Raw genomic sequence first — 26,532 nt, 5'->3', positions numbered from 1 at the left:
CCCCCCCCCCGCTCAGTTTAGCTCTGTGGAAGCACAGGGAGGGCTGCTGGAACGCCCCCCCAGCTTCCAGCCTGAGCCACTTCAGGCATGTGCCTGAGTTTCCTCAGTCCAGAAGAATTGTCTGTATGGTTGGAAACTGGTTCAGCCTAGCCAGGTTAAGCTAACCTGCAAAGGTTGAATCAATTCAGGCTCAGGCTTTTTGAATGTCTGTCCGTAGCCCAAGAGGACTGAAAACTGGATGGAATCCTGATGTTCTTACTAATTTTGACAATCAAGTTTTGACAATCAAGATGAGAAAAATCAGTCTCTCTTCATACTACCAGTATTTTCTTCTCATACTTCAGAATTGACACTTTTCTGAGAAATGGTTTCTTCACTCAGCACATGTGTGTCCTGAGAAAAATGACAGGTAATTTGGATCTCCAGTAGAAAAGTACAGCCATATAGCAGCTATTAAAAAAACATATGACTAGAAAAAAATAAATCCATTCATTTTCAGGGGAGGATGGACTAAAATTAGGTCCATCAAATTACCAACACTTCTGAAGGTAAGCATTAAAGTGGCACAAAATGATACCAAAGAAAAAAAGACAACAGTTTACAACAAGTTTTGATTCTTCAAATGGTGTATGGAATACAGTGGTGCAAAAATGGAGGGCTGAGTTAGAGAATGAGAAATTAATAGATTATAGCATTTACAGCCAGCATGTCAAACATGCTGAGCATCCATGAATCCCTGTTTTTCTGTACCATTCAGATTGAGTTTCTTCATTAAATAGATCAGGGATGCCAAATCCTTTGGCATGTATGCCACACAAGTGGCACAAGCAGACTGTATGATGCATGCTGCAGATCAGGGAAGGCACAAGCAGCACAATGGCAGATAGGGCATGAAGCAGAAAGCAGAGCAGCAGATCAGGCAGGGGAAGGGGATTATAGTAGTGTGCAGGAAAGGTACCGGGCTAATTTGTGGCCTGCCTGCCAAGGTTTCCCCCACTGAAATAGATAACTGCTCAGAAGACAGTGAGGCTCCAATGTCATATTGGTCAATATTTCTTGAGAACAAAACACTGTAATAGGACTAGGATATTCAGTAATTATCAGCTGCAATAAAATCCTTTAACATTCATAACCCCTCACATTGCTTATCTACCAGATAGAATGATTATGGTGCTTCAGAGGAGGGTGATTACACATTATCTTACACAAACATTTAACATGTTCCACTAAGGTTTAAAACTCATTTGAAACAGCATAGTCAGCTTGGAGTTCTGGATATATTCCAGCATCTTTTTCTTTCTGTTTTTCCTTAAAGCATTGTAAAGATACTTTTAAAAATAAACTATTAAAATAATCTAATAGTCTTTGGGAGTCATCCCTCTATTTAGCTAGAAGCAAAGGACAGTAGGTTAATGATGAAGGTATAGGAGGATGTAGGTAGGTAAATATAATAAATGCTCCTTAGGAAGGCCTGGCAAAACACTGAAGATCATCTCTTTTGCAGTCATTGCACATTATGCTGAGTAGAAAGCAAGACCTACTTCTATTTTGTACAGTGTGTGATTTTTAGTTAATCCTTGTTTCTTTTTTTAACGCAAACATATTGAATTCTTCTGAATAGAAATACTTTCTTGGACCCTGCTGGGGTAATTAGCTGGAAACTAAATGGGCATGAAGTTCCCACAGATCTGACTTCAGATTGTTGGCTTTGTGTGCACATCACAAGGTGAAGTAGTTCAATCCACTAACCTTTCACTGGGCCACATAGCTTGATTAAAAATCACACCTCAGAATTCTAGTTTGGTGTTTTTGTCCTGCTTTCCAACAGACATTTATCCCACACAGTTTGGCAGTCTCTGCCCAGGCAAAGCTCAGGGCATTTAAGTAAGACAGGCTTGAAATGCATTGGCAGAGCTGTGAAGTGAACCTTTTACCCTGCCAGAACTATCAGTCATGACCATAAAAAGAATCTAATCAGTACAGAGTTGCACAGCTAAATCCACCTAGGTCAGAGCTATTCTGGGAGCTATTTTTTGTGAAATGTTTTACTACTGAGCTTCCTAGGTTGCTCATACACGTGACGATTGTCACCATGTACACATGACACAAATTTCCTGTGTGTGGCTTCATAGCATCACACAATACATGTGTGCAAGGTTTGGGGGTTTCAAATGAGTTTGCAACGTTGCAAACTAAACCACATCTGCATGTGGTTTAGTTTGCAACACTGGAAATTGCAGAGATGTAGCTGTCAGCTTGCCCTCCTGTTGCAGGAGAGGTGGGCAGGCTCCACAACAAAAAAGGATTGGGCACCTCTCTGCTTCTTCTCCCTTCAGCAGGTGTCTGCTAAAGGCAGAAATGGTAAGGTAAGGGGCCTGATCCTTTTTTTTTTCACGGAGACTGCCTGCCTCTCCCATGGCCGGGGGGTGAGCTGTTGGCAACCTGAGTGGCCCCTGAGTTGAAGGGGGCCCTGATCCTTCCTTCTGCAATGCCAGTGGCCCTTGAGGCCACTTGGCTGGGCTGCTGGTGGGCTGGAGGCTGCTCCAGCTAGGAGGCAGCACTCAGCTGGATCCAACTCTTCCCTGAACCCTCCGGGGATTCCAGCACCCTGTGCACTGTCCCTGCCGCCTTCTCACCACCTGGGACTGCCTGGGAATGGGCTGGCTTGCCACTGGGGCAGCACAGGGAGGCAGGATGGGGAAAGCTGGGTATACTGGTGGCTGGGTATTATGGGTGGCTTTGGGGGGTGACACCACCATGGAGGGAAGGACTGGGGCCTCCCACAGCTCACTCCCCAGCCATAGGAGAGGTGGGAAGGCTCCAGGAAAACAAAAAAGGATCAGGCCCTTTGGACCTCCATAACATGTCAGAAAAATTGAAAAACCCACCATTTCAATTTAGGGAGCATAAAACAAAACCCTGGGGATTAAACCCTGTCACATGTACAAGTGCCCCTCGCGTGAAAGCGTTTGCCTTGGCTCTCGTGAAAACCCTTCCCAGTTTTGCTGTTCAAAAACATGTAACCAGCAAGGAAGCTTTTTGCTGAGACACCTGGGAATATGTACATCCAGCCATACTTCTCTTTAAACAGAAAGAACATTGGAGCAAACTGGTGAGAGCTGCATACACTCTGGCATCCAATGGGCTCTCAGACATCCAGGAAAGGGCTCTCAGAGAGAGCCTATAGAAATTCAGAGATTCATTTAAGGGAAATAAAAACATTTTTCTGTTCCAGGTGTTGCATGAGAGTAGCTTGTGGTTCACAGCTCGCAAGGTTTAATTTGGTTGTTTTCCTCTATTGCCATATCCCAGAACTATCTCAGTAGTATTACTCAGCTATTTTGCAAGCAGAGAATCTTATGTTATATTTAGCTATATACTTGCAGTCAGTTATTGGAAAAATGAACACTATGGTAAACAAATACAACATGCTTGTTATGGACTGTTAAAGTCATTATTGCATATTAAAGAGTGAGAGAAATATAGTAGCTTCCATGGTAATTGTACAATGAACGGGCATCTTTCCCCAACTGAATGCTTGGCATCCTATGCAATGATCCGCAGTATAATTCACATAAACTTCAGCACTTTTGCACATATCTCTCCTGGCTCTTCACTATATATCACCTACTCCTTGCCAACCATGCTCAAATAAAGATGAAAAAAAACCAGAAGGAAAAAAAGGGATTGTTCTGGCTAGCAAAAATTAAGCAGACTGGAGGAAGTCCTTATTTTGCTTGCAATCAATGATTGATATGTTGGGATTATCTGTTCCACAATTTTTGGTTTCTTTGAACTTGAGTTTCCTTCCTATATGTCACCAGTTAATACCAAATTACATTAGTCCAATCATGGTTCTGAGAATCTTAATGCTAAACAGGTGGACCAATTACAATACTGTTTTAGGAGCTTTGAAGCTTTACTCCTAACTTGAGGAAAGAATGTACATGAAAAATCCTGATGGACAAGGGCAGTCTGGCATTAACAAAGCCAAGTTACAGATATCAGGCTGCAGAAGTTCTGGTTCCAGATCTGTTCACTTGAAGGCTTCTACAGCATCTCTGATTGAGTTTTTTTGCCAGAAGCAAAAGAGGAATCAAACGGCAATTATTATGTTACCTGTTGTGTCTATATTTGAAAACAACCAGAAAAGCTGAATATATAACCACTTTTTTTAAGCTATTTTTTTCAATAATACAGTTTGAAGTTAAATCACAATGATCTGAAATATTTGATTAGCCCATCTATCCAGGCAATGACCCAGAACTGCAAAGGTATTTTACATGACTACCTCCTATTTAGATTTAATAGGTTCTATCCTGATTACTAAGAGGATAGGCCCATATCATCAGAGAGATTATACTCAATGGGTGCATCCAGATGTGCATGGATGTTTGGTTCCCTGAGGACAACTAGCAGCGGCGCACCTTGTGCCACAGCTACCTGTCCTCAGGGAATGCCCATGCTGCGTGCCTTGGTGCATGGCAAGTTACCCTGGAGATGGTAGGGAAGGCTGGGGCCAGCACTGTGGGGGCCTCCCAGGGCTGCAGCTGCAGTGATTCTGCCAGGCAGAGCCTGGCCAGCAATGCAAGTTCCAAGCATCCCAGTTCCACTTTTCAGCAGTGGGTCAAAAAATATTTCAGGGGTAAAAAAACCCACAAAAAAATAAACAATGGAGCAGCACATGCATGGGCAGTACACCCTTGCAGCACAGAAAACACTAGACTGTGTGGTATGTGGTGCTGCACACTTGTTTGTGACGCCACATACTGCATGACTGTGCTCGTCTGGATGAGCTCAATTGGTGCATCTACACATGCACTTTAATGCCCATTAGCCTATTATAATGTGCATTAATGAAACATAAGAAAAGTGCTTTTTACTGAATGCACATTAAAATAGGCTAGTGAGCATTAAGCATCACTTTAAAAGCATGCTGTTTATTTAATGTACATTAAACCAGGCTAATGCACATTTTCCTAATACCTCAAAATAGAGGGTGCCTGTACATGAGCACAAAGGCTGCTATGATGCTCTGTAATTGGAGCACATGAGAGCAGACTTGACTAATCAGGTCTGCTGGAGTATGGTAATTATCACACTCCAGGCAGCCTCCACCTCTCATGTATCAGTGTCCCCATGCTTCAAAATGGTGGTGGGGTGCTTGAACTAAAGCTCGTTAAATGAGCTTTAGTTCAAGTGTCCCTGCCACCAGTTTGAAGCACAAGGACACTGGTATACAAGATGCTGTAGTGTTTTAATTACAGCAGCTCTCAGAGCTGCTTTAATTAAAGCACACCTCCCCATACTCCACCCCTGGAACATGTGTAAAAGTGCCCAGAGGTACTAGATTTAATGTACATTAATGAAAGTGCATTAATGCATGTGTAGATGCACCAAATAAAGATTCTTTTTCCTTTAAAAGTGCTGGGTTTTAATAGTATTGGGAATCAACAACTGTTGATATTATGGACAACATCACAAATTCTGTTTAAGTGTACATGTAGGAGTTATAATTGAACAAAGCAGTATCATTCCTTGTGACAGTCATTTTTAGAAGCCATTTGCTTTTACAAAAAGTATAGGGATTACAACCTGAATCTTTCAGGCTGAAAAAAAAATCATACATGCACAGCTGTTGCCTTCAGAATACACTCACACAAATAAGAAAAAATTGTACTCACTGGTAGGGAGTTTAATAGGAATTATAAAGGTATGGAAATAGCTATTTGAGGAGGTGAATGATAGTTTATTGTAATAGAGTAATTCCCTCAGTGCTCCTTCCCCTTTTTGTCAGTGATCTTCTAGACAGAGCTCATTTCTAGGAAGGATGCTCCTGAGACTCAGAAGATAGGAATTTAAGTCCTTGCTGTGCCAGAGACAGCTTTTCTGATTTTGGGAAACACAGTTAGCCATTCTAGCACCTAGTTTCCCATCTGTAAAACAGGGTTAACAGTACTTTCATCCTATAGGCATGTTACAAATATAAATCTATTAAAGATGAAGGTACTTGGTCCCTATGAAAGAGGCAGCCACAGAAGATAGAAAAAACTATGATGATGCTTACCATAATTACCTGAATATAAGACAACCCTGAATTTAAGACAACTCTCCAATAACTAGATTCCATTCATGAAAAATGTACACATCTGTCTCTTCCAGGTACAGAATCTAATTTTGGAGGATTCTCTTCAATTCACCTCCCCCCCCCACATATACACACTACTGCATGTGATGGGGGCACAGGCAATGAGGGGGATTGTAATGGGGCTGGCAGTGGGAGAGAAATGCAGCTTGCCCCCTGCCTCCTGTCTCCCCCCACTTACCCACCTTGTTCCTACCCCCCCACAGCCTTAAGCTACCACTCCCACTTCCCAGCCCCCCTTTCCCCCTTCCATGCCACTTCTGGCCCCCTAACCTCAGGCCCCCACCCCACCTTCTCAGCCCTGCCTCTTCTCCCTTTCATGCTTTTTCTGCCTCCCACAGCCTTGGGACCCCTCCCCCACTTCCTCCCATCCTCCCTCTTACCTTTTCTCCAGTGCCAACAAGCTCCATTCCTGCTGTAGTTTGAGGCATAGAGCACAACTCTAGCCTGATCCCATAGCAGTGGCCTGGAGCCAGATCTGCTGCTCCAGGGCCAAGCAGTGCTCTGTGCTCCAGGATGCAGTGGAGATGGAACAAGCCATCACCAGAGCAAAGATAAGGGGGTTGCAACACTGGGGGAAGAGGGGAGAAGTGGCATGGCAGGGGAAATGGGGCAGTGCAGAGAAGTGTTATAAAATAAAGGAGCCAGGAGTTTAGGTCTAGGATCCATAATTACCTAAATAGACTAGAGAAATGATCTGCAGTCAATGAGATGAGATTCAAAAAGGAAAAATGCAAAGTCCTGTACTTGGGACAGAATAAAAATGTGCACAAATGTAGACTGAGAAATAACTGGCTAGACTGTAGCACTGCAGAGAAGGACCTGGGGATTAGGGTGGACCATAAAATGAATATGAGCCAAAAGCGTGCTCCTGTTGCAAAAAAAAAAAAAAAAAAAAGCCAACAGCATCCTGGGTTGTATTAACAGATTAACAGGAGTATGACTTGAAAATCAAGAGAAGTAATTCTTACACTTTATTCAGAACTAGTGAGACCTCACCTGAAGTACGGTGTCCAGTTTTAGACTCCACACTTTAAGAAGGATGTAGACAGTTTGGAAAGTGTCCTGTACAGGAGAACAAATGATCAGAGGCCTGGGAGATAAAACTTATGAAGAAAGACTGAAAGAACAGGGGTTATACAGCCTGGAGAAAAGACAGAGGGGTTATCTGATAACAGTCTTCGAAGACCTGAAGGTTGATTATAGAGAAGGTAGAGATGGACTTTTCTTTGTGGCTGTAGGGGACAGAACTAGGAGCAATGGGCTTAAGCTGAAGCAGGGGAAATTTAGGATGGAAATTAGAAGGAACTTCCTCCGTCCTTGGAAACTTTCAAAAGCAGGTTAAACAGGTACTTGGCTGGGGTTGTTTAGTCAAGGATGATCTTGCCTTGAGCAGGGGGCTGGACTGGTGACCTTATGAGGTACCTTCCAGGCCTACTTTTCTATGATCCTATTACAGCATTGTGGGGGAGTATATTTATTTTGAATATGTAGCAAGATGTAGCAGGATAGACTCATTTGTCTAGGCTACAAAAACAGAAGGAAGAAGGAAAAAATACCATATTAACTCAATTCAAATATGAGGTTTCCCCCTCCATTTAACACGGGGGAAAAAGCCCCTCAACTTGCAATCAAACACAAGGTGGGTGAGGGTGGGGGGAGTGGGAGCAGGCAGCTGCTGCAGGTCTGGCCCCAACCTAGGGTTGGGGCCAAAGCTGGAGCTGAAGCCGAAGCCAGAGCCAGAGCCAGAGTTTTAGGTGTCACCTGCCCACCCTGCCACCGCTAACTCTGCATGCCCCACCACTCCTCCCCCACAACCACCAGTTCCACCCCCGCATGCCACTTCTCCCCCTCTCCCCTTTGCCACACTCCTCCTTACCTTTGCTCTACACTTTCAGACTCTGTTCTTGCTGCAGCCTGGGGCACAGAGCCAGCTTCATGCCACTGCTATGGGACTGGGCTGGAGCATATACCAGCCATGAACCATGCTGCAGCAGGGACAGAGCCTGCCAATGCAGAGCAAAGGTAAGGGTGGGGAGAGGGGCAGGCAGGGGGGAGATGGGAGGAAGGGCGGAGGCAGGTACCTGAGGCTGTGGAGGGCAGAAGCAGCATGGAGGGGAAATTGAGGGGGAATAGAAGGGGAAATTGGGGCAGCCTGAGACTGCAGGGGTGTGGGGCAGGCACAATGAGATGTAAGTGTGGTGGGGCAGGCAGTAGGGGGCAAGTTGCCTGCCTCTCTCACTGCCTGCCCCTTACCACGTTCCTCCTTACTGCCTATTCCCCACTGCCCCCCAATGCCTGCCCCATTACTGGCCCCTCAATGCCTGTTCTACCATGTGCCCCCCTACTGCCTGCCCCATTGCTTCTTCCTCATCACCTCTCCTCCCACCACCTGGGGGAGGAGGAATTTAAGATGATCCCCTAATAATTATATTTCATGCATGGAAAATTATAATAAATTTATGAATTGTCCATCTTTAGAAACTAATTGTTAGGGGGGGTTGTCTTATATTTGGGGTCATCTTGCATTTGGGGAAATATGGTAGTTGAATATGATTGCAAAGGTAAATGGTAAAGGGAGTTGACTATAGCTAACTATAACACCTGCAGGAATGATGTAGAAGGAAGAGGCCTTTACAAAGAAGCGGAAGTTGACATTAGAAAGCAAGTGAAGGAATACGCTACTTGAGATGGAAAAGGAGATAATTTTTCATTCTTTTGGTGCAAGAGATAAGAAATGGAGAATTTCTGCACAAAAGAAATTGTTCCAAAAATCACAAAAGAAGGTATTTTGACTAGAGTTTTTCAGATTTTTTAAGGGTTTTTAAGTTAATGCCTTGAATGCTCATGTGCTATGTGTATCTTGCTTGTACTGTCTGGCCCTATGAAAAGGTAATAAATACCATGCCATTATTTCTGGCCATGAACAATCAAAGACAAAGAAAGAATTGACTTTCCCTTGAAGTTGGTGAGTGCTTAAAATGCAGGAATGAAGATATAGGCTTAGCTTCTGTAAGCTGAGGCTGAAGACAAAACCAAGGAGACTGTAGGTACCTAATTATCTGCATTTTTCTGCCATCTCGCAAAATCGTGGCTTTAAAAGGAGCATGTTTCAAACTCAAATTTGGCTAGGTTCCAGCAATCTTCTTCCTTATTCAAGCTGAGGGAGATAGATATCATAGGGAGGATGATATTTTTTTCTTAAACATTATTAAAAACTAAGCTATAAAATTAATGGGTTAGATTTGTCCAGACCTGCTTATATTTTTAGAAAAGTCTTGTGCTGTTTTTCCCTCAGTTATTAACTGCATTGCTTTAACTAATTGTTTCTTTTAGAAAGGTGCCTTTAATTTTGCTTTTATCCTTTCACTTATTCCTAATGATCTAGGCCTGTGCTGATTTATTCTCCTCAGAAGATTTTACAGCTGTGGTTCTGACCTGTTATATAACCCACAGGTCCTTGTGTGTTATAAGTCCCAGTCTCTATCTCTCCATATAGGCTATAAGGTGTTACAGCTTCCACTCAAGCTTTGGCCCTTTAGCTGAACCTGGACAACTAACCCTCACCCACCTCTCGCTGTCACATACAAATCCACACTGGGATCTCTAAGAAAGCCTGTAGTCAAAGAGGGCCACGGCTTAAAAGGTGTCTTCTCAACTGCAGTGTCCCTAATGGATAAGGCACTGGCCTCCAAAGCCAGAGACTGTGGGTTCAAGTTCCATTTGGGGTGACAGTTTATGCCTTGAGGGAACTTTCTGCTTCCCTTTGGGGCTGGACTCTGTGATCTCATGAGGTCCCTTCCAGCCACTAATTTCTATGAAACTCTCCCCCACTGCCCTGCTTTCATGCAATCTCCAGACCTCATCCAAGAATCAGAATTTGATGGAAGTAACACTAAATAAAGCTAGATCTTGACAACACAGCAAATGCAAAATCTGTCAACACATCTCCATTGCTACCATAATCAATCCAACACACAACAAAAGTCAGGAACCATGGATCTTTCACATGCCTCAGAACATTTTGATTCCAAACATGAGGGGGGTAAATTTTCCATTGGTAGAAACTGGTAAAATTTCTACTAATGTACTCTTGTGAGGGACTGAAATCAGAATCAAGGTAACCCTGTTGATGACATTTATTTTATTGTGTCATAATTCATTGTCCAGTAAAAGAATCAGTGCCGAATCTTCAGAAGCTGATTGGGCCGAATCGATTCAGGACAGTGATCCAAATCTCCAAACTGAATCACTGTCCTCTGAATCGGCCAAATCTGAATCCAAATCGAATACTTCCCTATTCATACAGGCCTAATATATTATGTGTATATGTACATATATATTATACATATATATTATGTGTATATTATTGTGTGTGTATATACACACACAAACATACATGCTTTTTTCTCCTTTTCTTTTAAAATTACCTGCCTTCACCGCCAATATTTTTAAGGCCTTTACTATAGCTCAATCATGCTGTTATTATTGAATCTTTTGCAATATGGCTTGTGATTTCAGTATTCTTTTACTGAACAATATATCATAACACAACAAAATAAATATCATAAAGAGGGTTACCTTGATTCTTACTCCAGTCCCTCACAAGAATAGATTAATAGTAATTTTACCAATTTCTACTAATGGAAAAATTACCCACCTCATTTTTGTAATCAAAATGTTCTGAGCTGCTCACAGTAAACTATTAAAGAAAACAATTACTTGTGTGTGTACGTATGTATATGTATATAAGTATACACACACACACACAAGTAATCGTTTTCTTTAATGGACTCTGAAAATAGTTTTTGATATTTTGGCACTAGCATAATAAAGTTTCATAAGGGTGTTGACATCTGGCTCTGATTCAAGGAGAGGATGATATAGGCAAGGAATAATGGATGGTACGTTGCATTTGCATCTGTGGGATTATGTGGGGGGGGGGCAAGCACTGATAGATCTCCCATTAAGAGATCAGTGCCATATCAGAGTACTCCCAAGAAGAGCCAGGGAAAGAGGTGAGCTAGAGACAAGAATACAATAAAAGGATATTAATGGATGCTTCTCAATATGTTGTGTAATTAAAGTGAAATTTAAAGAAATAATATTTGGTTCTAACTGACAGTTGATTTTTTTTACAAGAATGTTCATTAATAAATAATACCTAACTAGTCAGAAATTATTCAATGATTACTGCTTAATTTTCTGTGCTTCTCATAGATGTATTTAAATTACTCTTTATTATATCCTCTCTTTCAGGCAATTTTAGAACATGCTCAGAATTAACCAAGCAGGTTACTAAAGGAATAAAGGACAGCTTTGTGTCATCAAATTATCTGCAATTACATCTTCACCAGGAACAAGTGATCCATCAAACCAGTTTGCTCTGAAAACTGATGCATGGTTACCTGTCTATTGAGGAAGATGGCTCTAGACAATGTCAATTTAGGACATGGTATCCTAACCAAAGATGACCTGGAAGGTCTTCATGATCTTTCACATTTTCAAAATATATGTGTAAGTCACTTGCTTAAGTTTTTCTCGCATTCCAAACCCCACACCACATCCTTAACATCCACCCCAATCAGCTATCTTCTGGGTCATATGTCTGCTTTATTCAATTTCTAATATGATGGAAGGGGGAAAGCATGATAGAAGCAACATAGTATACATTTTAATAGGAAAAAAAAATCCGTAGAGTTCTCAGTCAAACATAATAGCCTCATAAAACTACAAGCAATTGTCAAGCTGGTTTTCACTGAAAATGAAACTAGTAGTGAAATTGTAAGACTTATTTATTGGGGTTGGTCCTCCATTGAATTACATCAAGTATGTTCTAAATTAACTGCTCTGGTATAAACAAAGTTATTTCAGTATAAAGTCAATGCAGTGGGGTACATGAAGAGTATCCCTCCACACTAAACAGCCTCCTGCCCCTGATTCTGGGGCAATTGAGCAAGAATGACCATTCCAAAAAAGTGTCAAGACCGCATGAGTCTAGCTGTCTGTACAGCAGACAGCAATAGAAGAACAAGAACTCAGTAGTTCACATGGATCAAGATTAGGCTATGTCTAATACCCCCAAATCTTAAAAAGGAATAGAAGTACCTGGTTTGCCAACTTATACCTGAATCTGACATTACTGACACACACTCTTCCCAGAACAACCATCAACCATTCTGAAACCTGTCAGCAGGCAAGAAATCAGAGGACATTTAACCATAACTATACTACAGCTTGCCAGTCTTTGACTCACACATCAGAGTTACCCAATCCCAGTTTTTTCTCAACACTTGAAACTATTGATGAGCTAAGAGTTATACAGATGATGGAAGTCTGGAAAAAAATCTTATTAGAGAGCACACTCCCTGGAGACTCTCAACCTGGCATTCCTTCTTCGGAAGGAAGTGGTTTCTAGAGATCCCTTCCTCTCTGAGACAGATATTGGGATGGATTTTTTATGAATGATTCTGCAATATGTTTACTCTCATTTGCAGTGGAAAAATGCTATAACTGCTGGAAATCATCTGAAAACATCACCAGGAAAAGGCATTTTCCTAGCAGCAGAAGGCTAGAAAGATATACCTACACCTTTTCAGTTTGTATCTCTTGACCCATGACCATGAAGGAGACAGGTAGGAGGCATGTTGGTAGAGGAAGAGACTGTGGACTGAATCCACTGCACTCCTTCATCTACCCTTGTCAGTCATTACAGCCAAGTCATAGCAGCCATGCTGCTGCTAGAGTGAGTCAAAGATCCTGGAATTGCAAAGCTAGCATAAAGCCACACTTCCTCCCTCACCCCAATTCTGGCCTGTGCTAAAACTGTTTTTAGTAGATAATTAGCTAAGTATAAAGACCAGTAGCATATGTGGACTGCAGGCTATTGTAAAATGGAAATTCTATACAGAGAGCTAGAACATGGGAAAGATATGCACTTAAAACAAAGTCATGGCAAACCTAAAGAAATAAAACACTAACCTCAGTCTGTAGGATTGGAGGAAGCGGAAATCCCTATTTATGACTGAGCACCCTGTGAATAGGTATTTCTTTGCCTCAGCAATTCTTTTCCATGGGCATGCAGAAGAAAGAAGCATGCCAGAAATCACTAAACAAGCACACAAGAGCAATCACTCTTTTCTGAAAAGCCAAGGAAATATTACCACTTGCTTCCCCTAGGATTCATGCAGCCTGGGAGAAAGAGTGGGGAAACTGTGGGGATCTGGCGCTAGGGGAGTAAAACCAAGCATAACAGAGCAAGACCAGTGCAGATAAAGAGGACTCCTGGCATGCATAAGTGCTGATGCACAAGTGAGAAAATTTCACACTCCCAAATCCAAACCCCACCCCCAACAAACAAACAACATGAAAATCAAGCTTCAAGGTTGCTGCTAGAACACGAGTTCCAGAATGTGTGATAAAATTATGTGTAAGGAGCAAAAGATAACATTCAGAACATTTAATGATCGAAAACAACATTTATTATAATAATAATTATTGTTGTTGTTGTTCAAGTACATTAGATGGACTGTAGGACACCTATCATTGAGAGAGTGGGTGGGACCACTAATCCAGGAGGGATACACAGTGCCTCTGAAGTGGTGGCAGGAGGGGAACCTGATGCAGAGGGTACCACTGAGAACTATTATTGCTCAGAGCTTTTGAAAATCAGGCCACTTATTTAGGTAGCTAATTTTAGATTCATGGGTTTGAAAGTGTTGGCTCTAGCTACCCAATTTTGCTCAGCAGGCATCCACAATAAGTAAATTATTACCCTCTGTGCAGTAGCATTTATCCAGTGCAGATTGCATCAGCCAAATACATGCTGTGGGCAATTAAGTCCAGAGTTTATTGCTACATGCTAATTACACATGTAGATACAGCCACACAGTGGCCCAATCTGCTCCCTAATGAATAGCAAACTACTACATACTTCCTGGATTGAAAATTGCGAGCATTCTACTTCTTGGTGTAAATGTATCAACTAATTACAGGAAAAACAAATCCTTCTAGGATATATTGGTGCACCATTAGACTGATCACAGGTCTAAATAGCTCCAGAACTAATAAATGGTAGCATAACTACTTCAAATATTGAGGACTAGGATCTACATCAATGACAGTCTAGAACAGTGGTTCTCAAACTTGTGAGACTCAAGAACCCTTTCGTTAGATTCAAGACTCCTCAGAAAATGCCAGCTCTTATTTTTCACTCATTTTTTACTATAAAAAAAAGATAAAACAATTTTTCTTCTACAAGAAACTCAGAAAGGTCAAAACAGGTCAGGATTTTTTTAACACTATGTATTCCTACTTGAAATCCCCAGGTTTATCTTGTGAATTGTTTGCACACCAAACTGTGATAACACTCCATGTCACCCTGGAAACTATCTCAAAGCAGCCAAAGCTGCTGCAGCACACTGCTTGAGAATCACTGGTTGAGGGCAAAAACTGAGTTTTATTAATACAAGGATTACAGTGTGGGAGAAATCTAGGGAAACCAGCAGAACCTTAATGAGGAAAGCCATAAACAAAAACATCTCTCTGAAACTTGTTTTGGCTTCACCATGATCAGAAATCTTGATTTGAATCACCACTACTAAGCCCAGAGGAAACTGACAAAATTGAAGCAAATGGACAGACAGTAAAAAGTCCTGGAGTACTAAATCAATTCATAGGTTAGTCTAAGCTGTGTAGATTGAACCCTTAAGCAAGTGAACAGACATTCACTTTTGATTCTGGAAGTGCAGCCACATGCCTGTAGTGACCCAGGCCGGAAGCTGGGGGGTGCTAGAGCACACCTCCCTGCTCAGCTGCAGCAGACAGCTTGGGCCAAGGCTAGTCCACCCACCCTGCAAGTGGAGTTGTGAGGGAAGTGCAAAGCATCTTGGGATGCTGGGGGACTGTGAGTTAACTTGAATCTGGAGGGGATCTGGGACAGAAATTCAATAAACCAATTTAACTTAAATCAGGTAAGTCTGATACTACATCCATTCAAATGTATCTTAAACCAATTTTGGCCATTTTGAAAATGGTTTATGTGCACTAAACGTCTACTGTTACAGTTTTGAACCAGTTTCTGACCATTTATATCACTTTATGTGTAACTTCTGTCCCCACCTCAGAGGGTCATGCAGGTTAAATGAAGATGTATCTTTAAAGATATGACATAAGTGAAATGTACAACTAAATTTTATTTAGTTATATTTTGTCACTCTAAAACTGTCAAACTCCATGTTACGGGATATATTTTGGCTGCTCATGCAAGCATAACATTTTAATTAAACTTATATTGCCAGTACCTAATATGCATTTGCCACTAAAGCAAATATGATAAATTATAATTTTTTTTATTTTATGTGCACTTAGCATAAATGTCCTCCAAAGCAGTTACAAATATTTTTAGAGCAAAGTGATTGCTCTTATTTAACTGAAACTCTTTATTCCACTAAGAAGCCGATGGATTCCATCAGCTAATGGAAGTTCAAAGGGTCTGGACAAATGTACATTTTAGGTACTCTAAAAGGGGAAGCCAAGCTGCAGCTCAGTCGTGTGCAGTAGCTGTTCTGGTCTAACTGCTATTTGTGAACAATCCTGTAGTAATGCAAGTTAGGTAAAATGGGCCCAACTTTGATCTTAAATAAAGCAGTGTTAAATTTGGAATAGTTTTGCTACATTCCTGTGTGTCTACTGAATCCTACAGAAGTAACAGTTGCATCACAACAGCAGGTATCATTTACCTTTAAGAGTTATATTATCGTTATGTCTATATATACACAAGTCTATTAAAAATAATTTTCCCCCCTCATCCATAAATACAAATTTTGGTCATGATAAATTTTTATTTTTAGTTAAGTTTCCTGGTCAGCATAAATCTACTGTAAAATACTATAGTCTTACAGAGAGGTAAATTACAGCAAGTTTTAAGCCTAATTAAATAATAGGGACATTAAGAGAGACATTTTTTGGGAGGTTGCTTTTACTCTATATATCTATTCAAGGAAGACTGTTACAGTTAATGAAGAAACACTGTAAAATGAGCATATTGGCTGAGAAAAGCACTATCTGAACTGTTGCCGGTAAAGCTTTCTGAAAGTTTTTTTTAAAAGTGTACAGAACTGTGTGTATCTGAACTTCACCTTTCATCACCTCATCTGAAAGAATAGAGGGATGCTCTGGATGTTTTAGTATTATTTTTTACTTGTTTTATAAGCCATGCTTTGCTTCACTGTTCACAAGTAGAATTATTCAGGATATTTAGAAAATACTATACCCTCTCCGTCGCAACTAGACACTTACTTTTAGACCCTTGAGGTGGCAAGGCAATTTAAAGGGTCTAAAAGTAAGTGTCTAGTTGCGACGGAGAGGGTATAGAGTTAGTTTTGTTATAGTGACTATTTAAGACAGTGTACTCTACCTGGAGGAGCTGGAGAATAACATTATGAATTATAAGAAACAGGCTATCAAGAGGTATTACTACAGAACATACAGGCATATCTGATCTTATTAATTCAGTGAGAACAGGGATAATTTCCCTGGGATTGTGTACTCCCTATCTAGGGGAAGAAGTTACACATAAACCAGTTTAAGTGATCAGAAACTGGTTTAAACCTTAGCAGAACAGAAGCTCAGTGCACATAAACCAGTTTCAAAATGAATGAAGTATCACACTTAACTAATTTGGGTCAAACCACTTTATGAAACTTCTGTCCCAGATCCCTTCCTGATTCAAGTTAAATCACAGTTCCCCAGAATCCCAGCATGCTTTCTAGCCCTGGCCTGGGCTGGGCTGTCTGCTCCAGAGAGCACAGCAGGGCTGGCCCCACCCCTGCTCCATAGGAGCAGTGATGGCTGGCATACAGAGTAGGAGGGGCAAGCCCAGCTGGGGATGCAGCCCAAGCCTACAAGTAGAGGATAGCCCCTCCCCTCCACCAAACCCCAACTGGGGTCTGAGGCTAGGGCGGGGGGTTAAACACCCCTTCCCCCACTCGAACTTACTGCACGCTGCAACTGTGGACTACAAATCCCAGAGGCACCTGGAAGCAGAAAGAGGAAGTGATGAAAAGCCTACACAGTCCTGGTGCTGTGATTCTGGACTGCAAATCCCAGAGACCTCAGGGGCAGCAGGAAGAGGAATTGAACACACAGCCAGACAGCCATGCTCTAATGCCCCTGGTTTCTGACCTGAGCCACTGCAGGCATGTGGCTGCGTTTCCTGATTCAAAGGATAAATGTCTGTTCACTTCTGTTTCCATTTATTCTGTACAGTTTAGCCTAACTTGCAAAGACTGAATCAACTCAGCCTCGGGGTTTTTGACTGTCTGTACCTAGCCTCTGTAACAGCACCATTTATGGATGTTTGGCAGCATCGTTAAAATGAATAAACGATAAATAAATAAAGTCAACAAATATTAAAATGGGTTGAACTGAATTAATGTTGTAGGACAAGCTCATTTTCAGTCATCAGCAATAGTTCTCCCTTCTTTTGCTGAGAACTGAACATAAGTTCAAAGAGATGAATGTGTGCATGTGGGGAGAGAAAAGAAGTAATGGATCAGTTAAAAGATTTCAGACATTAAAAGCAGCAATGGTTTTCAATGCAGTGTCCTTTCTTTTTAAAGCTAAATATTCTGGGTTATTGTTTGCTATTGAAGAAGAATGTAGCATATTACTCTGTCCTTCTGTATATCACTTAATAGGAAGATTTTAGCATTTCTAAAGCTTTCTATAGAAAGTATAGAAAATCTTACCTTACAAGCAAACAATAACTTCACTTTAAAATTAAGCTTACTTTTAATACATGCAATTGTTGAAAGAAAAATTAAAAGCTTTAATAATGCAGCCATTAGCCCTTATGCTTTATTTAAATTATTTGCAGTTCAATCTTTTGAAAATACAAAACATTCTTTAAGGCACAAAGAAGCAGAATCTTGCCAAAAAGCAAAAAAACTATTAGCACAGAGTTCAATGATGTATAAAAGTACCTGTATAAAAATCCCGTTGCGCAAACATGTCAATCACATAGCGACAGAATGCATATTGATCTAACAAAGCAGAAAGGAAAAAGAGCAATGAAGAAAGTAAGTGTAAAAGCCTTTTTGTCTCTTTAGTGGTGAAGACACAGGTTGGTAGCAACTTCTCACACAATTCTGGATATTTTTGCAGTTTACTCAGAGGTTCCCCGGCCTAATCAATTCATATACACAAATAAAGACCATCCAGTTAATGTTCAAGTTCTTACTTAGGCCTACCAGTTTAACAACTTTAGTGTTGCAGAGATCAGTCTCCCCTCAGATCCCTGCTCTGGTTTTATAAAACAGGCAAAGTGCAATTTGCTCTCCTTCTACAAACTGGATTTCACCAGTAAGTGGCAGAAAGTGGTGTTGCTACACCTTTCCCATGCAACTGCTCCTGCCTTTAAACTGGAACCAAAGTCATAGCTTCACAGTGCTGGCTGAACAAAATACTGAGGCCAAATGGATTTGTATAAAATTGCAGTTGTTTTCCAAGCTTACTTTCATGTCACTGCCAGATCAACCACAAAATGACTTGACCTTGGCATACATTGGCCCATGAAGAACATTTCTGCAATGTGCACTGGCACTTCTGCACTGTTGTTTAGCCTCCAGAGCTCCAACACAATGACGATAAGCTATAAGGAGTGGTTTGTTGTGTCCTGGCCTCCTGCACTAGATGTGAATCCTTTAGTTTGACAAAATATACTCAAGAAACAGGAAAGGCTGAGCATCAAGTTTCAGGTTTAGGGCCTTATCCTGCAAGCACTACCAATATAATGCCCATGACCCTATGTTGTGCCATTTGTCAGTAAGACTATTATTCATTCCATTAAATAGTTGCAGGATCGCACCTTTAGATCGGAATATCCTTACTTCAGTGGGTTTATGACAGGATCTTTATATGCAAAGAGAGGCAGGCAGTCATATGAGTCTGAAGTCAGGTGGAAGGCAAGGGAGATATTTGCTTTATGGACTAACTAAGGGTGCATGCAGATGTTACTAACTAGGTTGATCTAAGTGTCAATCTGTACAGATGTCCAGGGAGGTTAGATCAGGCAAAAATGCCTGGCCTGAGGAGATGAGCTAAGTTAGATTGGGCATGCGTTAGTCGGATCTACTTAACATCTTTACATGGTCAGAGTGCAGCCCTGAGGCTGGAAAAGCCCACCCTCTTGTCCCAGCCCTTGGGCTGCACTTTTTCTATCCCCCATTCTCTGACCAGGCTTTTATTCCCCCAATCCACCCACGAGTAACTCCTCATGTGGGCTGTTTAGACCCCCAGTATAGCCAATTCCCTTTGGATTTGCCAACTCCCCTCCCTCACCCAAGAACCTGCTAATGCCTCCCTGATCCTGCCTCCTCCTCTCCCCACTCTGACTTATTTAGATCACATTCCCAGTGCAGCTCCCAGCACCAGCAAACATCTGCGTAAGTGAGACCTGATCTATAATCACACAGCTTAAAGTAAGCCACGTGTTTGTAGACTGGGTCCCAGGAATGTTTGAACATACCCTAAATAAGATATCTAAAGAGCATTAGCTTTTGTGAACTGAAGCTCACTTCATCTGATGCATCTGATGAAGCAAGTTCGAGTTCACAAAAGCTTATGCTCCTTCTATATGTCTTATTTAGTTAGTCTATAAGGTGCATTTCTACCCTGCCTTATGCCTGAGGTTGTTACGTTAATTTATTTTTTAAAACAGTTTCAATGGGTAACTCAATACTTTTAACAGAAAGCTCTAACTGCTTCCCTAAGGACTTCCTAAATTTCAAAGTTCCTTTTTCTCCTATTCATCATTAAGCCAAAAACTTCTCACTTGAAAACAAAATTTAAAATTAAAGGGAAAAATACATTTTTTTTAAAATATAACATTTCATCCCTCATCATGCAGTGCTGATTATTTTATTCATTTTTAGGTTTGATTCACTAAAAACCCTGGTGCTTAATTTATCTGAGGCCACTGGCAGGAATTTGTTTCTAGCAGTTGCTACAAAAATAGTATGTACAAAAAAAGTGCATGCTATGCAGGTCAGAACTCAAGCTGGGGGCACTGGAGAGCTGCTCCCTGGGCCAACTCTGCTCTAAGGAGAACCCATGAATTGATAGCTTGCCCTCTCTCCTCCCTGGGAAGGGATATGCTGTAAACAGTTTTGTAGTCACAGACACAGGGAATCCCAAGCAGGTAGAGCCTCCCTTACCCCAGTTCCCATCCCCACCACCATTTAAATGGCTGCCCCTGCTGCCTAGCACAGTGGCATGGGCAGCAGTGTGAATCTAGGGACTTGGGGAACGCTTTTCTCTCGGCACAAAAGTAACATTTGTCTGTGGCCCGAAGCTTCTGCAGAGTTTCTAGTCACAAACCATATTCCTTCTTGTACAATGTTAGATCTAGTTTGCCTAGGAGTACACAGGACCTTGACTATAAACCATTCTTATGAAGTCTTTAGAGTCTATTTTATCAATCTGTAAAAACTTATACAAAATATATGTTAGCTGATCAATCAAAGTGTGCCCAGAGTAGCTATTATTGCTATAAATCTTGAAGCAGATTTTTTTTAATTGGAAATGTGATTGGAAAGCCTAATGATTCATTCTGATCAGTGCAGACTATCCATCAATGACTACTTAGGGATTTTAAGGTACTTGGCTTCTGCACCTATGCATTGTGTGTGCAAAAATGAAAATATTTTTTGAAAAAAAATATTGTTTGAAAAAATAAAAGCAAACACACAAGAAACTAAATAAATCCTCTAAATGAGCCCATCCAAAGCCTACAGAAGTCATTGGAAGAGATCCAATTTACTTCAATGGGTTGGGATCAGGGCCTAAATACATTAGTCCATTATGAACTAACAGACTGAAAAAATCATTTATATGAAAGAAGGCCATTGTTAATCTTTGCAGTGCAAACAAGGATCTGCATTGACGGATGTCTAGTTCATTTATATTACTGTAATTTTAATATAGATAAAATATATTTTTTCAATTGCTTCTGGGCAGAGATATTTTATGCTATATTTCTGCCTACAGCAATTCTTTTTTGAGCTATTTAACCCCTGAAAATAGGGATTTATAATGGATATGAACTCATAATATTAAAACCTACAATAGCAAAAATAAAGCTATTATTGTATAGGAAACAGTAAGGAGCTTGGTAATGTTCCCATTCATGTCAATGGGAATTCTGGCACTATTAAAATAAGAAACAAGGCCAAAGCATTTCAAATATATTTCCAATTTAAGAGGTAAAGATTCATTTTAAATCATAGTCCTTTACTGAAATAAGGATTTACATCAGTGTTTTTCATCTTATAGCTGTACCATATTGGTGATTAATTGTCTTGAAAAATAACAGATATTGTGAGTGTCCTAAGATACTTTGAAAGTATCCAGTCTATCTCCAGGCATTTTTATTGTGAAGCTTTAGGAGACAGCATAAGCCAATAACTGCCTCTGGGGCATAAAATCCCTAGGGCCAATATGTTATTTGCCAATTTGGGGAACATATGCTAAGAGAGAATGCCAAAAAGAATGGGAGACCTGACACAGTCTCTATCATATGTCACAAGCACCAACTTTTTAAACTGGTACACATGCAGACCACCATTTATCTAATGAAATGGACACAGTGACATATGTACTGAGTAACCTTTTTTTAAGGGAATAGTTTAGAATACCACATCAGAAAAGCAATAAAAGTGATGGGAGTTCAGGGCCAGTTTTTCATTGATACCAATCACCTTAGATCTACTTCAGTCAAGAGAGTCAGTATTTATACTGGTAGTTGATATGGCCTTCAAAACTTAAACCTCTCAAAACTATTCTGACCACTCTCTGTCATACTAAGCACTACATAAGCTTTCTTAGTGGCAGAGGAAAACAGGTAGGGAAAGAACTGGGCAACAGTCTATAGTTTTACTCAGGTTCACAGTTATGTTAGTTTGTACAGCTACAGTGAAGTCAAAGAAACCACTCCCTTCAACAAGGACAGCCCAGGCTTCCAGGATTAGGCACTACAATTTTGTCATCAGATTATGTTTAATATTCAGATGTCTAGTTTGACATGGAAATTACATCCATTTTTTAAATCACAGCAGGACTGAAATGTGTAGCTAGATGTTTCAGTTGTACCAGACTTGGATCTGGCAGTATACAGCTAAAAAGAGGGTTATAAAAACTGAAAAGATTCAGTGCTGGGTGGACTCCTTGAGAGGCACTGGGGGGAGAAAAAGGATTTACTTGACCTCAGAGTTTTTCTTGAAAAAAATCCGTAATCTCCCTTGTCTCTGGCTTCTATTCATTTTCAAATATTTTAATATTAGAAAATAAACTCCCATACCTACAAATGCTTTGTTTTCTTTGCTCCTGACCATGAAGAATGTGAAGTAAATCCTGAAATGTGTGGAAATCCCATCACTGCAAACAGCACAACACATCTGGAAGATGCCTCTGGTCACGGAAAAGGCAAAATTGTCTCAATTTTAAGCCTTAAAGTCTTCAGTATTTTACATGAGAACAAAAAAATTATGTGGAATGTAAAACTACTGTTTGAATAATATTAAGATAATTTAAGATAATGTTAAGTCAATATATTATAATATTTTTTCTGTAGGTTTCAATGTTTCTTTTGCCAATTATGTATTCTCAAATTTCTAGAAATTATACAATTGAGGTCAAGTAATTCCACTTTCCAGAGGGTCCATGATTATGATCTTGAAATTATGAGTGGGGCAGATTGCATCTTCAGGAATTAGACCACTGATATCAATGAAGCTTTGTACAAGAATATGGATTCACAGGAAATGGATTGTACGATTGAATGATTATGCCCTACAGCACACACCTAACTCCTGTCTAGTTGTGTTCTAACAAGTCCCAGTGGGTGTTGTGCTACTTATCAGTGGAGATGTCTACATGAGACATTTTACTGCACAGTAGATTAATCTAATATGCAGTAAAGTGTCACTGTCTACATGTGCATGGCCTTTACTGAGCAGTAAATTAGTCTACTGCGCAGTTAGCTAATGCCTGTAAATACAGGTACTAGATTAACTGTGCAGTAGCGCTCATGTAGAATCTGCCTGGGACCAAATTTGCACTCAGTAAACCACACCAGCAAGGGACCACAAGGGATGGGAGAGTTCTCTGTCTCCAGGCCTGGCACTGCTCAGCTCCTGGCTACCCCAAGTAGCCAGGAGCCAATCAGAGCAAGGATGTGGTCGCTCTCTACCCCCAACCCCCCGCTCACCTGACCCAGCACTGCATAGCTTCTGGCTTCCCACAGGAGCTGGGAGCTGAGCACCACTGGGACTGGGAAACTTTGTGCTTCCCTGCTTAGCTTGGAACTTGCTGGCAGTTGCCCCAGGAGCTGGAGATCTCTTGGTGAGACCCTGCTTGGCAGGAAAGTCCCACTGGGCATGGGGTTCACCAGCAGCTGTGTGTCCAGATGTTCATGGGGCTGGGAGAACTCTGCCAACTGCAGAAGCAGCTGTCTCCTGGCTCTGTGCACATCACAGCCCTTCCTAATATTTATGGGGCCAGCAGACAGCTGCCACCGCAGTTGGCAGAACTCTCCTGGCCCCATGCACTTTGGGACCAGGCCCCGTGCTCCCTGCCTGCCAGTTAGCCCCACACTGTAGTACCCTTGTGCCCCATTTCATTTCAGAGGTATTTGGGCCCATTTCAGCACCCAAAACACCGAACCTGAAATGAAACAGAAGACTCCAAAACATGTCTAAAATGAAAGAAAACCATCCGAAATGTTTTGGAAATGTTTCAGAATGTTTCAGAGGTGCCCCTGGGAAGAGTCTGGTACAGCCCCACAACCCTCCTTTTAAAGTACCAGAAGGCTGGGGCTGGGCAGGGAAGACATGGGGGCTTTTCCTGCAACTCCCCTGACCGGGGCAGCGGCAGCCACAGCTGGAGGAGCCTCAGGAGAAGCCCCCATGGCTGCCCTGCCCAGCCCCAGCCTCCTGGCACTTTAAAAAAAAAGAAAAGAAAAACTAAAAAGCCCCACACACAGCAGCTGCAGCAGCGGTGATCAGAGCCTCTGGGGGCTCATGGCAGTGAACTGTCCCCCACAGCCCCTGTGGAGCACGGGGCAGTGGGGGACAGCAGGGATCACCCACTCCACTTGGCACCTGCACCACAGCATGATGAATCAGGGCAGAGCAGCCCCAAGCTGGCAGGCTGACTTCCCAGGCCATCTGTCAGCACGTGTGAACATTTCACCTAGGAGCAATAAACTCCAGCACAAACTGCACTACAGTTTATTGCTATGTGTTAATTTTACGTGTAGATTCACCTACTGTGATTAAACAGCAACAAAATCCAGACTGACCATTGTGGAAATATGCTTGTAGTGAATACCCACATGTATTACCTTTTTTAAAATCTAATTTCTTTCTTTTGCCTCTAGAAATGACATTTCTTTCCCTATTAGCAGAAATCTGGAACCCAATTATGTGTCAAGTTATATCAGGCACCACCATGTGCTTGTGTTATAGAAAACATGGCAGTGTATCATGTGATCTGATATAATGCAAATCATTCCATTCTATCACCTGCAATTTTTGTTATTCCTAAGTAGAAAATATGTACATTTGTGGAACCCAAACATACTTCCTAACAGGTTACTGGATAACGCAAATTAATGTTGCTATTTATTCAGCATATCAGATATTCTTTCCATGTCATCAAAACTCTTGCCGATTTAATAATGTTGGTTAAATGGCAAAATTGAAATACCTTGTTGCTTCCTCTGCAGTTTAAAGATTAATGTTTAAGTCCCTCTGCAGTTTAAGATTAAAAATCTGAAAATTAGAACCCTTAAATCTTCTGCTTCAAAAACCCTCCGTTACTAGGAATGCTGGTCTTGCTATCTCAAGGAAGTGTTCAAATTAAAATGAATCTTTAACCATGAGAGTAACAATTCCTTATTGTTTCCTTATTGTTCATTTTAAGCTCCTGTTTGTCCATTTTGTTTCCGTTTAGTGATCTGAAATCCAAAGGGGATTTACTTATACATGTTGCAGATTCTGACTTTTTGGTCTTGTCAGCTGTAACTTCATTGTTTCTGCTTCTTCCCCACTATTTTAAGATCTTCAGCCGTTTCCTCCTGGCTTTGTTTACCTTTCTTTTCCGATCTTGTTTCAGCCTTAAATGTTTTCTCCTCCTTAACTTTCGGTTTGGCTTCTATTAACCCAACTTCCTGTACTTTTATTTCAGTCCGTTTCACTTTCTCAGGCATCTTCAGCTCTGGTTTTCCATCTTTCATTTCCTTTTTAACTTTTTCTTCAGCTTTGATGCTCTTTGCCTTCTTCTCCTCTGCATGTAACAAACAAATCTGTTTATACCATTTTATTCTCCAATACATAACACTAATGCATCCTTTTAATTCATGGTCTTGTTACAAATTGTTATTTCTTTAGCAGAAAGATCATGTTCAACTCTGGCTAAAACAAAAAACCAAAACCCATATAGTCCTTCCCCTGAACACCTTACAGGTTGGCACCTAGATTATAAACAAAATAGTGGCTAAAATGAATATGTAGTCTGGCTGGTGGCTGTGTGGTAAAGCTTCTGCCTGCCACGTGGGACATCTGAGTTCATAGTCCCAGCTGTGGTGACTTGGGGTGAGTGAGCTAACAGGGAGAAATTCCTCTTATTATATTGTGTTTACACCAATCTAAAACAACTCTGAATTTAAGACAGGCTTCCCAATAATTGGATTAAATGTATGGAAATTTATAAATTGATTATGTACAGCATACAGTTATCGACAGGTGGTCTTAAATTAATTCGTCAACTACAGCAGTGGGAAAAGTAGCAGCAGGAAGGCAAGGGGCAAGGAGGCAAGTGGCCCCTGTGCCTTGCCCCGCCTAGCTACTTGTACACCTCCCCAGTGCCTGTCTTCTCCACTTGGCCACCTATCATTGACCCCCTTAGCATCACCTTCTCTGTGCAACAAGTCTGACTACAGCTCTGACCTGGGGCATGGAGACATGGTGGCCATGGCCCTGGCCCCACCCCTCCTCTGGCCCCAGTCAGGCAGTGGTGACAGCTCTGACTCCAGCCCAAGCCCAGGCCAGGCAACAGTGGTGGCTCTAGACCCAGTCCTGGCCCCTGTCAGGCAACAGTGGCAGCTCTAGCTCCAATGAGGCGGCGATGGCAGCAGCAGCAGCTTCAGGCCTATCCCTGATCCTGGCCAGGCAACAGCAATGGCTATGGCCCTTGGCAGACATTGGCTGCAGCTCTGGTCCCAGGCCCAGTTCAGAACAGGAGCCATAGCAGCTGCCTGCCCTGGGCAGGCACTCAAATCCAAGATGAGGCTTTCCCCCATATTTTGAATCGGGGGGGGGGGGGGGGTT

At 41.5% G+C, this 26,532-nt stretch overlaps 1 protein-coding gene across 1 annotated transcript in view; it reads right to left on the bottom strand.

The window, feature by feature from the left end:
- TRDN (triadin) overlaps nucleotides 1-26,532 on the bottom strand; it is a 209,809-nt gene that overhangs the window by 33,800 nt on the left and 149,477 nt on the right. The window contains exons 10-11 of the mRNA XM_019520213.1: nucleotides 25,295-25,489; nucleotides 18,130-18,189 (exon numbers count right to left, since the gene is read on the bottom strand). Of these exons, the coding sequence (XP_019375758.1) occupies nucleotides 18,130-18,189; nucleotides 25,295-25,489 (255 nt within the window). The remainder of the gene's footprint in view (nucleotides 1-18,129; nucleotides 18,190-25,294; nucleotides 25,490-26,532) is intronic.

The sequence above is a fragment of the Gavialis gangeticus genome, unplaced genomic scaffold, assembly GCF_001723915.1.
Source record: "Gavialis gangeticus isolate Ggan-Ray unplaced genomic scaffold, GavGan_comp1, whole genome shotgun sequence".
NCBI lineage: Eukaryota > Metazoa > Chordata > Crocodylia > Gavialidae > Gavialis > Gavialis gangeticus.
This window is presented reverse-complemented; position numbering and strand designations above follow the sequence as displayed.